This window comes from Lissotriton helveticus, chromosome 1_1 (assembly GCF_964261635.1).
Source record: "Lissotriton helveticus chromosome 1_1, aLisHel1.1, whole genome shotgun sequence".
Classification (NCBI taxonomy): Eukaryota; Metazoa; Chordata; class Amphibia; order Caudata; family Salamandridae; genus Lissotriton; species Lissotriton helveticus.
The window spans coordinates 808,745,014-808,763,082 of record NC_136057.1 but is presented as its reverse complement, the minus strand read 5'-3'; the positions used below and the strand labels follow the sequence as shown (position 1 = coordinate 808,763,082).

At 48.6% G+C, this 18,069-nt stretch overlaps 1 protein-coding gene across 2 annotated transcripts in view; it reads right to left on the bottom strand.

Annotated features, from left to right (window-relative positions):
* The window catches only part of DOCK4 (dedicator of cytokinesis 4), a 1,604,094-nt gene that overhangs the window by 19,158 nt on the left and 1,566,867 nt on the right, over window positions 1-18,069 (bottom strand). For both annotated transcript variants that reach the window (XM_078674485.1, XM_078674490.1), the window contains one exon: window positions 15,999-16,060. In XM_078674485.1, coding sequence (XP_078530611.1) covers window positions 15,999-16,060 — 62 coding nt within the window. The remainder of the gene's footprint in view (window positions 1-15,998; window positions 16,061-18,069) is intronic.

The window sequence follows — 18,069 nt, the reverse complement described above, 5'->3', positions numbered from 1 at the left end:
ATGTGTCCTCCAGCAGCCACTAAACAGACGCTCCTGCGCCTGAAGAGGAAGGTGTTTACCAGGCAAGCTGGAAAAAAACATGCGCACGCTGGTTATCAAAACAGAAAGCACGCCCGATGACAGAGGCGGGATTTCCTCCGATTGACTGAGCACTGTCCCAAGAGGTAAAGACGTTCCCGAAGGTCCCTGCTGGGACCAGTTCACGGTTAGTTTACTCTGCAGCATCAACTTCCTCCCTGCCTCTACCGCGAGCCGCAAGACCCTGCTTAGAGTGAGCTGGGACTGAGGAATATGGAGGGAAACATTCCCTCACACCCTTGCTGCCACCTGCTTGCCGCTTCCTTCCTTCCCCCGCACGTCTTGCCGCTCGTAGGTGCGGCTGCCTGCGTCGGAAATTTCGGGTTGATTACCAGGGTGATTGGAGGGCACACACTAACACCGTAGTGATTCTGCTTTGGGCAGCGTAGGTATCACTTTCGGGCTCTGCACCCTTTTGGGCTGTGTTAGTTTTGCTTCATTCCCTTTAAGAACGCGGGTCTGGGTCGCTGGTCGACCCGGGCATCGAGCCCCCCACCCACCCCCCCACCCGTTTGCTACATTCCTCTTCCATTAGCGGTTTACTTTTAGGTCGTTGGACTCAGGCCCCGCCTTGGGCTGTGTAGGTATCGTTTCCACTTTCTTTCCCTTCCAAATCCAGCGGGGTTCAGACTTAAACTAATACTTTGCAGCCGTGCAAATCCCCCGCTGCAAGTGAAGTCCTGACCTTTCAGGAGGGGCTGCTGGCAAGAGGAGATATGAAGAAGACGAGTCAGAGAGATAATGCCCCGTGACATTAAATGCAGAAATTCCACATTAAATAGCAGGTTAAAAGGAGAGAATAGACGAGTTACCTTCGGAAAGATGGTATGACATGCAGTGCTTGAAATGTGAAGGTTACCAATACCACGTTATGATCAAGTCAGCAGACGATGTGATCAGTGGGGCAAAGGCTACTCCTGACTTTTCCATGTGTTTCTCTTGTGCAATTCTTTATCTTCCTGCTGCCGTCCGGTTCAGTCACACACACTGTTGCTGAGATCAGTGTTTTATATGCTTTACTCGACAGGTGTGGCGCAGTGCTCGGAGCTCTGCTGGCAGCTCAGAGAGGAAGCCGGGAAGAGGCAGGTTCCTGGTGCTAAGATCGCTCTGCAGCACAACATAGGCCTCAGCGGAGCTGTGGTTGTAACACTCTACAAAATGGGCTTTCAGAGAAACCTGTTGTGACTGCTCCTGTTTAATCTGCAGTTTTCACTTTAAAATATTGGGGGCAAAGAGGAGGGGTGATATTATCCCTCCCATTAAAAAAAAAGTGGGGTGGTAATCCCCTCCCCTGAGGCTCGCTTCCTCTGCCTCAGTTCTTACCCCCACGCAAATGACGTTACACACATTTGCGGCTGTGAACCAGAGCGTTGTAGGAATGCTGAAGTCCCATTTTCATTAACTTTACATCGCCAGAGAAGCTGTTTTTGGTCGAGCCTAGACAGCGCAGGTGTCAGTTTATCCATTGTATGTACTTTGTGGGGTCTGACCCATTCCACCGCTTTGGATTGGCTTATGTCCGGGTCCTTCCAAAGTCATAGCTTGCAAATGGCTAATAGTTTGTGCGTGCCCCATGTTTTCCTACAAGTCAACTCCCATGGAGTATTGCCTCAGAAACGAGCAGTGACATGCTGCTTGCATGTTTTTTTAACCACACCTTTGACCCTGCCCCCTCACGCACTAACCTTACCCCATTGCACACAATATCAAAGATCACTTGACTTTTTTTTAATGTAATTCGACCACTGCCCTAAATCACCAAGTCGCCATGTATAATCTCTGATTGACTATTATTTTTTCGGCTTATCTGGAATTATTGTTGCTGTGCCCACAATAATTTGCTTCATAGCTAAATAGATATACAGTCCCAAAGGCGAGACCGATTGCATTGCAATTCTTGTTAGAACTGCTGGTGCTGAGCATCGGCAGAACCAGGCCACTTAAAGCCCTAGCCAAGCCCCAATGAGTACCGCCGTACCAGTGAGTATCGGCCCATTTAAAGTACTGTAAATAATTATAGTATTAGTAGATATACAAAGTAATATATTTAGAACATGTAAAAAGGAGAAGGCACATGGACTATCTCGTTTAGAACGTGATCATGTTTCAGAGGCACAAATGCGTCCGAGGCCAAAGTCAAGAGAGATCATGTAAGCCTTGGTGTGCCCTCTAAGCCCACAGATCAAGTGCACTGCTGCAGTGAGCGGACCCAGCTACTCCCTCTACTAGCCAGGAAATGATGTCATAATCACAGATGTGTGAAAGCCGGAGTGCACCGTGCGTGAGTGCAAGCACAGAAGCGTTCTATTTACTTGCAGTAATGCAATGACTACAACCCTTACACATGTACATGACGTGCACAGACACCACATTATCGAAAACAAAAGGTGAGAGTAATGAAATAATATGGATAGAGATTTTATTTATGTTCACTTGGGAGTGAAAAGAAGAATAGGTGGAGTGGATAATCTAGTCCATATAAGGAAAGGTATGCATCCATTATTTCCATAGCGACAGATCAGAGACATCTGTTCTAATAAATTACGTTTATGATGGAAAATGGTTAGATTCAACAGTTTGGAGTTCCACCCTCTCCTGGCCCGATCCGGGGCTATAAGGCTGACCTGAGCCCAGTCCTTCCTTATCTACTTCAGATCTCGGAGTAGGAGAGGCAGTGGTTTAAACTCCTATAGAGGGCTCCTGTCCCTCTATAGGAGGAATGTATCTCCCAGCGAACCTTAAGGCTTACATTTCAAAACGCAGTAGTTGTGACACTGTGTTCTACGTGGTGACAAAAAGATTTACCCAAGACATGTCACTCTGGGAAAAGATGCCTTCAACCTCGACCAAGTGCAGACACCATTTATTGTGTGCCAAATGACAGCTGCAGAGCTCATTCACCCTGGCATTTGGAGAACCCGCCAAATGATCAGCCATCAAAGAGATCCATTGGAGTTTGAGCCATCGCCAACATCCCTGCACTTCTTGGCACAGCGCCCACTAACCCACACTGCTACACCACATGGCCCTGCTTATTTCAGAACCAGATGGTAGCGGTCTTGTCCATCAGGAGCTACTCTTACCATACCCAAATTGAGGAGAAAAAAGCCTTTATGGCCAGACAGATAGCGTGCATCTCCAGACAACTGAGATGTGCCTTCCCTGACCCCAAATGATGCATCTGTCATTACTGTGAACTCTGGATGAGGCAGGGAACAAAGTCGGCTAGATGTCAGGTTTGCATACACTAGCCCTCACTAAAGGTGCTGGGCTGCTTCATCTGAGATAAAGATGTTGCCTGAGTGTCAACTTAAGTGCTGAACACATTGCATGTGTAGGTTCCATTGCAAGCTTCACACAGGGCAATGGGAATGGAGAATCACCTGAATGATTTAGGCAAAAGACCAAGAAGTCACAGAAGAGCCTGCACCGTAACTTAGGCTGAGCCCAAAACATCAGGATAATAACCTGCACGTCCGAGACTAGTTGCACAGATGGATAGGCCTTACAAGCAACCTTGCCCAGATGCCCAATGAATGGAATTCTCTGTGTTGGTTGCAGAAGGGACTTCGGATCACTGATATATAACCCTTGGCCAACAATGATCGATTTTTATGCACAAAGCACCTGTGGAGCCAAGGCCGACACTGGAGCAGTTGCGACCAGCAAAGCCTGTTGAGTAGTTGTTTAGTGTAGACAGGCACTGGCAGAGAGATGGGCATGAGCCCAACCAGGTAAGTCAGTGCTGGGTTAGATTCTCCCAGCAGAAGTTTGACTGGGTGCCCCAGTGGATCTATGAATTGAAAGAAGTTCCAGAAAAACTTGAAATCATCTAAAACAGCGGGAACATTGAAGGCCTCCACTTATTGCAGGTCAATGATGGCGCAAAGAAATCAGTGCATTTGAGGACCAGTTTAGGAATGGACTTCAACTTGGACAATTGGGGTGTAGGGTCCTTCGAGTCCTGACCCCACAACTTCTTCCCACAGGGACAGTGACAACAATCCTGTTTGGATCAGACTTCCAACTTCATCTTCAAGGATAATGATTTGGAGAGAAACCGATACCTGGAGTTGGAGCTAGAGCTAGACCGGGGCCTGGAGCCACAGCAGGCCCAGAACATAGAGCGTGACCTGCTTTGTTTCTTGTGCTAGGTGACATACAGCTTTACCTCACACTTCCTGACGGTCTAAAGGTGCACTGGAGTGCAATTTAAGCAAGATTTGACTAATGTCGGGACCCAGGCACCAGAGACAGACATCGTTCGTGTCAATAACCAACATCTATTTCCTGCAGTCGTGACACAGTTTCAAGCCTGTAGTGTTTTATGTAGACATTTCCCTGGCACACACTCGAGGAAGAACATTTCAGGGTTAGTAGGACACAGGCCAAAGATTGGGAGCAGAGCATCAAAGGACACAGAAAGAAGGAACGTGATATTAGCTTGCAGGGGTGGTGCCTCTACCGTTCACATACTGTCATTTCTCAAGGTAGTGCGATGCCATCACAGAGTTTGATGATAACACCTAGGTGTAGGAACAATTGCTGGAAAAGTTCCAGACCCAGTCAGGCATCTGGGGAACTCATAGGGTGAGGAATCTGAGAATAGACGCATCCATTAGAATTCCAAACAAAAAGGTTACTTACCTTCAGTAACACTCTCTCTGGTTCCTCACCGTTAGAATATCCCACAGGTGCCAAACTGGATCAGGAAGTTTTCATAGCAGTGCTCTTGTTCGCCATTTTATGACACAGTGCGGTTCCGTGTTGCCTTTGTTTTGTCCTGGAAATGATGGAGCAGAGCCACATATAAGAACTGCCCTTGCGTGATGATGGCAGTTTTTAGCGTCTCTCTTTCTGCAAACTCAGACAAAGAGCACAAAACCTTTGTACATACCAGTTTGCAGATCTTTTATTTGGGGCCTTTCTTAGATGGGAAAGACCACTGGCCCACAGGAGAGAAGGCAATAAAGAATCTGTTGTTAGAGTATCCACTGAAAGAGTGCTACCCAAGGTAACGTGTTCGTCTGAAGGATACTTCTAATCACAAATTCCTTACATTTAATATAAAATAACAAAGCAGTACCTCACAAGGTGGAGAATTTGTAGATGGGGCTCAAACCAAAAAGTCTTGCAGCCCTGAAAGGGCATCCAACACTGTGGTCAAGGCAGTAGTGCTTTATGAACGTGTGTGCTGATGAGCACACACGTTCTAACAAGTCCTAACAAATGTCAAGGACAGTGTCTCCACAAAGCAATACAGGGGTAGCAGACTCAACCCTAATGGAATGTGCTGTAACCCTTCTGGAGCTGATTTTTGGCAAATGTATAGCCGCCTTAATGCAGAGGACTATCCACCTTCAAAGAGTCAATTTCTGCACAGCCTCTCCTTTCTTCACACAAGAGAATCCCACAAAAAGTTGGTAATCCATGCGGTCGTCCTTGGTAGAATTGAAGTAAAAGCTTATGGCGATTTTCAGGTCGTCACTGGAGTCTCTCTTCCTCATTCATGGTATGAGGTTGAAAAAAGATCGGCAGGGATTGCCCAATGTGAAAAAGAGTCTCAACTGTTGCAAAAAAAAAAAAAACTGGAGCTTAATACTAGTTTGTCGGGGTAAAAGATGTTAGAGTGCAGTTTCACAGCCTGGATCTCACTCACACAATGAGTTATAATGATTGCAGTGAGGAAGACCATTTAAAGTGTCGGAAGATGCAAGGAGCATCTGGGCATTGGCTCGAAGGAGATATCTGTGAGGAACATCAAGACCAAATTAAGATCCTACTGTGGCATCAGATATGGGTTGGGAGGGAACATGTGTGCCAAACTTTAAATAAACCACATCACAACAGGTATTTTAAGCAATAACAGTTGGTCAGGTAAACGCAAGAAGACTTAAAGTGCTGACAAATGTCATTTAATAGAGACCCCAGTCAGACCTTCCTGGCTACAAAACATGTGAAACAATAAAACCAGACAATTTGGCTTGCTATGGGTTTGCCTTCTAGACTATACACCAGGCTACAAACTTGTCCTAGCACCTGGCAATAACAAACATCATAGACGGGCAACTGGTAGAAGGGATGAAATCCAGAACCTCAGGCGGTAGATCGATGCAGTCAACTGCCATCACTCAATCTGCACACATGGAGGTGTAGATTGCACAGCTTCAGCTGTAGAACCCTGCCTTGCTTATGCAACAGAAGATCCTTCCAAAGTGGCAGCCCTATTGGAGGGCAGATGGTCATGTCCAGAAGTTTTGGGTACCGCACTCTCCTGGCCCAATCTGGAGCCGTGAGGGTGACTTGGTCCTGAATTTCTTCTGAACTCTGGGCAGGGGAGGCAGTGGCAGAAAGGTGTACAGGAGACCCATGATCCAGTCTAGACTGAGTAGAATGAGTGTTCTGGGGAACACCAACATGCAGATGTTTTGACGGTGTTGATGGTGGGAAAAAGTTAAAGATAGGGATAGCCCCAATGTTAGAAGAAGCCCTGAGCAGCCTTGGAGTGCAACTGTCCTTTATGATCCACGAAGCTTCGCCAGCTTTGATCACCCACCCCGGCATTTAAATATCCAGCCATGTGGTTCATGATCAGTGAAATGCCCTGATGCTACAGCAATCTACAGAGGTACAAAGCCTCTTGGCACAGGACTCAGGACGTCACTCCACCTTATTTGTTACAGTCCCACATGGTAGTGGTATTGTCAATGAGAACCTACACCAACCTTCCCCTGTAGATGGTAGGAACGCCTACAATACTAAGCGGATAGCCTGCAGCTCCAACAGTTTTATGTGGAGCCAGGATTCCACTGAAGGCCAGAGCCCTCTGATCTCCATCTCACCCAGATGGCCTCCTCAACCCAGGAGTGATGCATCTGCCACCCTACAGCACTGCATAGGAATTGGAAAGGGGTCTGTTGCTAGTCAGGTTGCAGTCAAGCAGCCACAACTGCAGATTTTTTACAGTTTCCTACAAAACTTGAATGATGTCCACAGGGTTCCCTTGGAGCTTGGCCCACTGAGACTTCTGATTCCAATGCAGAGCCTGCATATGTTACCTGGGGAAGTGGGCAAGCATGATGCATGAGACCGACAGGTCAAGAAGCCTCAGAGCTGCTCTCAAAGAGATCCAGGACCATTGTTGCAACGGAGAAAAGACCCTAAAATTCACCATGTTTAGATTAGCTCCTATAAAAGGAAGCCTCTGCAAAGGAGCAAGGTGTGACTTCAGCTTGTTGATTGAGAGCCTCAACAACGTCGCAAGGCTTGCTGTCATCTAGAGGAGGTCTCTAACTGACTGTGGTGCACACCGCCCTCAAAAGCCAATCTTCAAAATAGGGGAAAACTGGTATTGCCAACCTCAAAAGATGGGCGGCAACCACTGCCATCACTGTAGTGAATACCCTTGGACACTTGTAATTCCGAAGGAGAACAAGGCAAATTGAAAATGCTCCAGGCTGACTTTGAACCTCAGGTAACATCTGTGGGACTGCAGGATGGGCACATGAAAGTACACGTTCTGCAAGTCCAAGGTTACCATTAAGTCCCCTGTCATCTTTTTCAATTTGTACTTGCACAGAAAGACATTTAGAGGGCGAAGATCTTAACTAGGACGAAGATCTTAACTAGGACAAAGGCTTTGATCCTTGTTTGGCACAAAGAAATAGAATGAATACCAACCCATCCCTATGTCTGAGGCCGGCACGCTACTAATGGCCCCTTTAAATAGTAGAGCTCCCACCACTTACAGTAAAAGGGATAGATGCTCCTCAGAGATGCTCTGATGTGGGAGGATGCTGTGGTGGATCAGAAATGCACATGGGGAGATAGTTCTGACGGACGATCTAGAGGACCCATCTATCTATGTGATTGACTACTGCCTGAGAGTATATGCTGAATCCTGCATCCCACAGGGTGGGTGTGCTGCTGCTATGAGCAAACTAAAGTGGCTCAGAGGCGATGTTACAGTGGTGGGGAGGGTTAGGAAGAGCATTGCCCCTTGTGACCTGCATGTTGTCCCTGATCCTTGTCTCTGGTCCCAAAAAGACTAAGATCGGGTGAGGTCTGTATGACAAACCTCTACAGTAGCCCCTGAAGAACCAAAACTGGTAAGGGAACTGTCTGGCAGGGGTCAAACGGGGCCAAAGGGTTACAAGAGTAGCATGGCACCCTTATCCTTGAAGTACTCCAGGGTAGTATCAGATGTTTCACAAAAAAAGCCAGAACCCTCCAAAGGCATATCAATGAGGTACGCCTGGACATCACCCAAAAAGCCTATGAATCTCATTAACGTGTGGCAATGAAGCACCACACTAATGCTGACTGCTTGTACTAAACAGTGAGTAGTATCCAGGGGCACCCAAATTATATTTTTGGTCACATTCTGACCATACTGAATTGGTTTGAGATGAAGAGGAATTGAATTATTGCGGGATCTCCAGCAAGATCTTGCTGGCCTTGTCCCAGAGGGCAAGTGTATCACGGCCTAGAAGACAACTGGTGGTGATCAACCTCAAGGAAAGGCGTGTTGAGGAGAACATTAATTCCTCAAATGCCTCAATCCTTTTCGACTGCCTATCAGTGGGGGGAGCTGTGGGGAATAAATTAAGATTCACCCTGCTTTCGGAAGCATGGACCACCAAACTGTTAGTCATAGGATGCTGCACATGAAAATCAGCACCGCCAGGTGCCAATCTATGGCATATGACCAACTGTCTGTTCATGGAGGGCATGAGCAAGGTGTCAACCGTGTGCCTAAAAGGGTGTTGGTTACTGCTTCACTGAACAGTAGATAGGTCTCAGAGGAAGATGGCCCAGGCTGGGAACTTCAGTGAGCACATATGTGATAACCTCAACAGAATGAATGTGTAAATCCAGGATCTTAGAAACATGTCTGATAACTATATTAAAGGCAGAACTCTCTTCCACTGGGAGCCCAAGGGGGAAATCAAGGCATGTGGTCTCCATTAAATATACTGTCAGCATCATAACCTGGGGGTAAATCATCTCTATCATCTAAATAGGCATCTCCAAGTGGTGGTAAATTCTAGTCAGAGTCAGAAATGAAAAGCTTGTGGAGCAACTGAGGATGGCTTCATGGTGCAGAAGTGCTTAGTTTGAATCAAATTGTACAGAAACCAAGCCCACTAGAGTGGAGTCAGAGTGCAACCTCAGTTGGGGTTGTGATCAATTTGGCTCTTGGTAGGACACCGGAGTCATCAGAGAATCCACTCTGGTGATATCAGGACTGGCATTAACAAAGAACGGACCAGAGCAAATGCCAAAGCCAGAATGGAAGTCGGCACCATAGCAGGTGCCGAACCAGAGATGGATTTCAGAGGCTCCCGATGAGTCAGAGGACAGATCCGCGAGCAATAACCCAACTGAAGGCCACTTTGGATCCTTGGAACATTAAGGTGCACCAGAGGGAGCCAGCAGAGTGCCAAAAATACACAGCAGGTTCTCCCTAAAGGCCTTGACCAAAGAGCCGGCGCCAATGGCACAGAAAACTCAGGGCGCATCAAGATCACCTGTGAGATCAGCTCCTCAAACAAGGATCAGGAGCAGAATTGAGTGGCACCTTGATGCCCTCAAAACTCTTCTTTAGATAGAGAATAGGGTATGGGGTTAATTCTTGATACACCTTCTTGTGTTTCTGCTTTGACACAGACTTTGACTTACCGAATGACCTCCACTGTGAAGAGGACTTGCAACAGGACCAGACTAAAGAGTGAATACATGTCTGCACCCTTAACTTACAGCAGGACTTGCGTAGCTTCTTTTGATGTTTGATGACATACTGCTTCACTTCAGGGTCCTGAAATGTCTTTGGATGTGTGAGGACTCATTTCATACAAGACTTGGAATAGAGCCCAGAGCCCAGAACCCAGAGGCACAACTTGTGCCGGTCAATCACCGACATCTATTAATTACGGTCATGGCAGGCATGGTTTGAACCCTGTATTTTCAGGTGGGGACATAGTTCCCTTGTACACTAGACTTCACATTGAAAAACTAGTCAAACTGACAAATATGGAGCAGAGCTCCGGATCCGCGTTCGAATGAGGAGGAAGAAAGGAACTGACATCAGCACTTACATGTGGCTCGTTACTGGCACTTCCAGGCTGGAACAAAGTCAATGAGGAGCTGCTTGGCGGCACCTAGTGGCGCGTGGGAGTATTACTATGAAAACTTCCAGATACAAATCTGGCTCCGCAGAGATAATTTAAAAGTGAGGAGTCTGCGGTTAGAAGTATTCATCAGAAAATGTAAACATTCATGCCACTAGCATACACCTAATTAAATGCCATTTTGTTTCATTTCCTGTGGCGATATATGGATGCTTTTTCGCATTTAATCTGTACTGGCTTTTATCTGGATTAAATGTATACTGTGTATTTAGGTGTTTGTTTATTACAACATGTTATGTGTATTTTCAATGTTTAAAGTAATGCATACTTTCTTAAGCTTCAAAATAAACAATGTGATTGCACTAAGGGATAACAATGTAAATGGTATTTTTAAATTAGATCAATATAGTAAGCTATAGAAAGCGAGAGAAGCATTTGTTATGTCAATTAACATGTAATTCAGACACTATTATAAAATGTGTGGTATTAACACAATAATTTCCACACTCTGATCACTAGAAGCTTTGATAATAGGGCTTTTTGCCAGGCTGCAAGACATCTGTGGTGCTGTGGACGTGGGGTATAACTTGAGCAATATCAGAAGAGATGTTTTCCCGATACATTTTTTTAAGCAGTTCCATATTCATGACTATAGTGTGGCACTTCCTAACAATTTTATCGGTTTAAATGTGTTTTTTTAAAGAGTTGGAATCAATCAATCAAAGCATTTGTATAGCGCACTACTCACCCGGAGGGTCTCAAGGCGCTTGGGGTGGAGGGGGGGGTCCGCTACTGCTCGAACAGCCAGGTCTTGAGCTGCTTCCTGAAGGCGAGGTGGTCTTGGGTTAGGCGGAGGTGGGTAGGGAGGGAGTTCCAGGTCTTGGCGGCCAGGTAGGAAAAGGACCTTCCTCCAGTGGTGGCTCTTCGGATGCGGGGGACGGCGGCGAGGGCGTTGTTGGTCGATCGAAGCTGGCGTGTGGGGGTGTAGAAGTTGAGGCGGCTGTTGAGGTATCTTGGCCCTTGGTTGTGTAGGGCTTTGTGTGCGTGGGTGAGGAGCCGGAAGGTGATTCTCTTGTTGACCGGGAGCCAGTGCAGGTCTCTCAGGTGTCCGGAGATGTGGCTGTGTCGGGGGATGTCGAGGATGAGTCTTGCTGAGGCGTTCTGGATCCGCTGGAGTCTCTTCTGTAGTTTGGCTGTGGTTCCGGCGTAGAGGGAGTTCCCGTAGTCCAGGCGGCTGGTGACGAGGGCATGGGTGACCGTCTTCCTGGTCTCGGTGGGGATCCACCGGAAGATCTTACGTAGCATGCGCAGGATGTTGAAGCACGACGAGGAGACGGCGTTGACTTGTCTGGTCATGGAGAGGGAGGAGTCCAGGATGAAGCCCAGGTTGCGTGCGCGGTCTGCGGGTTTGGGTGCGGGGCCCAGGGCGGTGGGCCACCAGGAGTCATCCCATGCGGAGGGTGAGGAGCCCAGGATGAGGACTTCCGTCGTGTCTGAGTTCAGTTTCAGGCGGCTGTTCATCATCCACTCGGCTACGTCTGTCATCCCTTCGTGTAGGTTGGCTCTGGCGGTGGCGGGGTCGTTGGTGAGGGAGAGGATCAGCTGGGTGTCGTCGGCGTAAGAGATGATGTTGAGGTTGTGTTGGGGTGCGACGGCTGCGAGGGGGCTCATGTAGACGTTGAAGAGGGTGGGGCTGAGCGAGGAGCCTTGAGGGACGCCACAGATGACTTCGGTGGCTTCTGATCTGAACGGGGGGAGGCGGACTCTCTGTGTTCTTCCGGCGAGGAAGGAGATGATCCATTCTAGTGCCTTTTCTTGGATTCCGACGTTGCTGAGGCGTTGCACTAGGGTGCGGTGGCAGACAGTGTCGAATGCCGCGGAGAGGTCCAGGAGGATGAGGGCCGCAGTTTCCCCGTTGTCGAGCAGGGCTCGGATGTCATCGGTGGCTGCGATGAGGGCGGTCTCGGTGCTGTGGTTGGCCCGGAAGCCGGACTGCGAGAGGTCGAGGGATCCGTTCGTCTCGAGGAAGGCGGCCAGCTGCTTGTTGACGGTCTTCTCGATGACTTTGGAAACGGGAGGAGCGAGATGGGGCGGTAGTTTTTGAGTTTGGTGGGGTCTGCTGATGGTTTCTTCAGTAGAGCGCTGAGTTCGGCGTGCTTCCAGCTCTCTGGGAAGGTGGCGGTGTCGAAGGAGGTGTTGATGATGTCCCGCAGGTGGGGTGCGATGACAGCGTCGGCTTTGTTGAAGATGTGGTGAGGGCAGGGGTCGGTTGGGGATCCGGAGTGGATGGAGTTCATCGTGCGGATGGTGTCTTCGGTGGTGATCGGGGTCCAGGCGCGGAGGGTGGTGGTGGGGGTCGTTGGTGCGGTCATCGGGTGCGTCGGTTGTGTGCTGAAGCTGTTGTGTATGTCTGCGATCTTGTTGTGGAAGTAGGAGGCGAGGGAGTTGCAGAGGTCTTGTGATGGGGTGATGTCGTTGTTTCCGGCGTTGGGATTGGAGAGCTCTTTGACGATGTTGAAGAGTTCCTTGCTGTTGTGTGCGTTGTTGTCCAGTCGTTCCTTGAATGCGGTTCTCTTGGTGGTATGGATCAGTTGGTGGTGTTTTCGGGTTGCGAGCTTGAGGGCGGTCATGTTGTCAGGTGTAGGGTCTCTGCGCCAGGCTCGCTCGAGGGTACGGCAGTTCTTCTTGGAGCTCTTGAGTTTGTCGGTGAACCAGGGTGCTTTCTTGCTGCCGGGTCTGCTGGGCGGGGTCCTCAGTGGGGCGAGGTCGTCTGCGCAGTTGCTGATCCACTTCGTGAGGTTGTTGGCGGCCTGGCTGGGGTTCGCAGAGCTGGCGGGGGGATCTTGACTCAGGGCTGTGGCGAGCTGGTCGGCTGTGATCTTGTTCCATTTTCTGCGTGCGACCTGCTGCTGGTGGTGGTGGATCGTGTTCTTTCTGAAGCTGAAGTGGACGCAGCTGTGGTCCGTCCAGTGGAGTCCGGTGGCGTGGCTGAAGGCGATGTGCTTGCTGGATGAGAAGATGGGGTCGAGTGTGTGTCTGGCGTAGTGGGTGGGGGAGGTCACCAGCTGCTTGAGACCGAGGTTGTCGAGGTTGTCCAGCAGGGTGCTGGTGTTGCGGTCGTTGTTGTTCTCCAGGTGAAAGTTGAGGTCCCCGAGGAGGATGTAGTCAGCGGAGGGGAGGGCGTGCGGGCTGATGAAGTCGGCGATGACTTCGCTGAATTGTGTGCGTGGTCCCGGGGGTCTGTAGATGAGGGTGCCTCTGAGGGTGGTCTTGGGGTCGGTGTGGATCTGGAAGTGCAGGTGTTCGGCAGTTGTGAGGGTGTCGTCGGTGTTGGTCGTGACGCGGATGGTGTTCTTGTGGACGATGGCGATGCCTCCTCCGGTCTGGTTGACGCAGTCCCTCCTGATGATCTTGTACCCGTCCGGGATGGCGATGGCTGAGGAGGCGTTCATCCAGGTTTCCGTGAGGAAGGCGACGTCTGGAGATGTAGTGTCGATCAGGTTCCAGAGTTGGACGGCGTGTCTGTGGACGGAGCGAGTGTTGAGCAGGATGCACTCCAGGTGGTTGCTGCTGGTGCTCGATTTGGTGGGTGCTGGTGCATTGCAGGCCCGGATGCAGGTGAACTTGCAGGAGTGGCAGCTGAAGGGTCCATGGGTGCGTCTCGGGGTGGCGCGGTAGCATCCAGGGATCCGGCCGGCGTTGAGGACGTTGAGTTCGGCGGAGTCGTAGGTCCGGCGGGTAGGCTGGTGTCTATGGGGGCCAGGGGGTCTGGCACTGGGCGCGGTCCAGGCGCGGACGGGCGCAGACGGGCTTACCTTTGGCGCACCTTCGGCGCTCCCGCTGCGCGGTCGCTCTGGGGGCGTCATAAGTAAGGAGCCGGGAGGCGGGTCAGCTGGGTGGCGGGAGCGGGGCGGCGAATGGGCTGGTGGTGGGCGGGGCCGCAGGGAGGCAGCGGTGGGAAATCTGTGCAGGCAGGCGGGTGGCTCAGCGGCGGCTGGGTCGCTCGGGGTCAGCTACAGGCAGGAATCGGCGTCAGGAGCAGGAGGGGTGACCCGGCCTTCTTACAGGCACAGTGGTGTAGACAGCAACTTAGATACCTTGGAAGGAGCCTTCTCCATATAAATTGCTACTGTCTTGTGGGGAGAGTAATTCAGGAGTTCCATATTTTATAGATGGTTGAAAGATTTAGAGGGTAGCGGTACTTTGGTGGCACCTGTTGATCACCTGGCTTCACAAAGATTTGACTTGCAGGGTGTTGGCTTACAGCACTAATGGGGCATTCCCGATATGGTACTGTCAGTTGATAGTGGAGCTAAGATGACCAGTGAGGGAACAGATATATAGATAGGCAGGTGGGTCCCTAGGGACAGTTTTCAAAGACATAGGGCATCATTACGATGCCACCGCAACAGCAAACGGGAGTGCCCACCATAGGTGCGGCAGTCTCGCCATGCCAATCAAGATGAGACCGCCACCATAACGATCGCATCCCGCATTTTTTTTACATTGTGGCGGGCGGTGCTGTGAGCAGCACCCGCCGCAATGTAAAAAAATGCATGTTGTGCATTTGCATGCACAACATGACAGGCAGAGTGCGGTGCCTGCCACCTTGTGCATGCAAATGTAGGGGGTACCATAGGTACCCCCCATGTGCACCCCCCAACACCCTTGGGGCTCACAACATGCCCCCATTACCAAAGACCGCATGCCTTTCGATGGCGGCATCACCGCCATCTAAAGGCACAAATCCACAAATATCATAATATGGTGGGCCAGGACCGCACGGCAGGCAATCGTAATGATTGCCTGCCTGCGGTAAAGCGGTGGGCGGTCTTTCCGTCTGCTGCTGTGACCCCTGCCATTCTAATAGGGCGGGGGGTAAATGGCTGGCGGTTGGGGAAAGATGTCAGGCGGATTGACACCGCCGGTTGGGCGGTGGCGATCCGCCCGACAGCATAATGGTCTCTAAAGTGTCCATCTCGCAGAGGCTCATACAGACGATCTCAAGGGATTTTGTCTGCATAAAATGTACTTTATTGTCAGACCAATACATAAGGATGCAATCAAATTTTTCTCAATTACAAGCGTGATGTCTAATTTTGAGTCCCTTTCTTGAAGATGGTAATCACAGTAGAGACGCAGGGATAACTGGTCCACTCCCCACCAATCCACGTTAGTCTTCCTTGCACAGATTACCGGGAGAAAAGCATGATGTACCAGCTCACAGACATTAAAATATCGAATCCAATTAAACGACAACAGCCGAGTGACAGGATTTATTACTCTTGCGCACTGATTGTTAGTTAATGCATGTGGTTAAACATGACAGTGGAATTAAGTGCAAAATGAATGGGGAAAAAACTGGTAAAAAATATACCGTGTACACAAAGCAACAAAAAACAGCATCAAAATCTAAGTTTATAAAAAGCAGAAAACAGTAGCTTATGGTCTAAAAAGTATCGATAAAAATGTTGCATAATCGTTTAATCTAGAAAATAAAGTTCGAGGAAAATCATGTTTCATTCATCATGAATTAATCAAAAATTCCATGAAACCTTGAATTTATGCTTTTCTAAATGCCATATATACATTGTAAGCTGCCTATTTCTTTTGCTTCAACACTATAATTCTTTCACCATTGCTTTGTCTGATGGTCTTTCACATTCTTAAAGTTTGGGTTCAATATACTTATTTTTCAAGAACTGCACGTTTGCTTCCTGTACATTCTTCATATTGGGCCATAAACGTTGCCCATGCACACAACAAAGAAAGACATTGTTTACACCGTACCTTCAAGGGGGACCTTCCCATAGGTGAAGGAGATATAGAGGCTATGTTTCTGTTAGGTGAAGCTGGAAGGTAAAGCAGACAAACATCTGTAGAGCTTAGAGCACAAACTCGTCATATACTATTAGCAGGTAACAGAATACGAAAACCCAGAATAATCAAATTTAAATCGTCATGTACACAGATTGCACACATGGTGCACACTCAACTGGATGCAAGTGCATTGATCACAGTCCAATGACTCAAGAGCGCATTCAAAATGGTGTTGAGATTCACATACAAATTGAAACAAGCATTGGCATAGCCAGTAGGTCTCGCCTTTGGTACATTTTAAGTATTTAGCCATGCAACAGTTGATGTTATTGCACCAAGGATATTGTGCTGCATAACTAAATACTTATAAGGTCCCAAAAGCGAGACCTATTGGCTATGCCAATGCTTGTTTTCTGTAGATTGACAATGAAGGTTTTCATATTCCTGGACCATGTTTTAGCATTACAATCATTAAGGGTACACAAAAGGAATGGTTCTTTTTGGGGTAGAAGAGAGAATGCAATAGTGGTGTCGGCTATGGACACAATAACTAATTCTAAAGCGTCGGATAGATGTAATGAAAGAGCAGAACAAGAGAGAAAAAGCTGTAAACTGTAATTTGGTGCATCACAGTCCTTCTGTGAGCTATTGTACCCAATATTCACTTTCAGCTTCATGTTTATAAATAAAATAGATCATAGTGACCAAAATGCTAGAGCTGATTCACAAAAGCATTTAGGAGTATGGGAAGTATTGTATTATGAATGTCTAGGTATGATTTAAAATAGAAGAGCACCACCCCATCAATTATGCAGGAGGGGCAGTGGCACCCGGGCTCATGGGCCCACCTAACCACGTTGGACGAAGGGGGCCCATTTCCTTTGCTTGCTCTGTGGGCAATAAATGTGTCCCTTCTACACCACAAGCTCCGCATCAATATTGGCGCAAAGCAAAATTCTAAGGTGTCCAAGAAAGAATCTGTCAGCATTAGAATCTCACCACTATAAACATCAAGTGGGAAATAAAAATCAGTATTATGCCAAAGCTGTATCTTTATTGCAGTATTTGCAATTTTAGTAGCTAAGTTGTGTTTGTGACAAGGAGAGCCCGTGGTCAGTTTGGAGGGCAGAATTCATGTTAGAGTTTCTGGGCATCCACAAAGATAAATTTACATATTATTAAGTTACTGGAAAGTTGAATATATAGTGGTTGTCCTGAATATATATTGTGCTGTAACCTCGCTGTGTGTGGCTTCTTACTGGGGCAACCTTTTTTCTACATATCAGCGGCTGGTCTGGCCGCGAGAAGCCCCGACGCTTGTGAGCGCATCCTGTGTGCTGGGAAACCCGAGCACACGCTGGGACAGCGGGGGCCTCGCTCGCAGAGATATTGGCAGCGGCGAACAGTTTGCATCCATTCCACCATACATGGATTTTTATCATAACTGTGGGGCAGAGACAGTATCCACTTGGGTTAAGAACTTCATTTTAGAGTCCGATGTGGTGAATATTATTGGGACTACTGCGACCAGTATGCCATTTGCACACGCCCACTGGGGCGGGACTCAAGATTTAATAAAATCAGCTGTTCTCAGTTCAGTCTCGTGCCTCCATATTTCCAGTGATCAAGGGCTCGCAGGAGCTTGAAACGCGTTTGGCGCTTGGATTGTGTGCGCTCTGCTAACCTTACTGCCACATGCTGAGCGGAGTGCTGTAACCTCGCTGTGTGTGGCTTCTTACTGGGGCAACCTGTGGGGCAGAGACAGTATCCACTTGGGTTAAGAACTTCATTTTAGAGTCCGATGTGGTAAATATTATTGGGACTACTGCGACTAGCATGCCATTTGCACACGCCCACTGGGGCGGGACTCAAGATTTAATAAAATCAGCTGTTCTCAGTTCAGTCTCGTGCCTCCATATTGCCAGTGATCCAGGGTTCGCAGGAGCTTGAAACGCGCTTGGCGCTTGGATTGTGTGCGCTCTGCTAACCTTACTGCCACCTGCTGAGCGGAGTGCTGTAACCTCGCTGTGTGTGGCTTCTT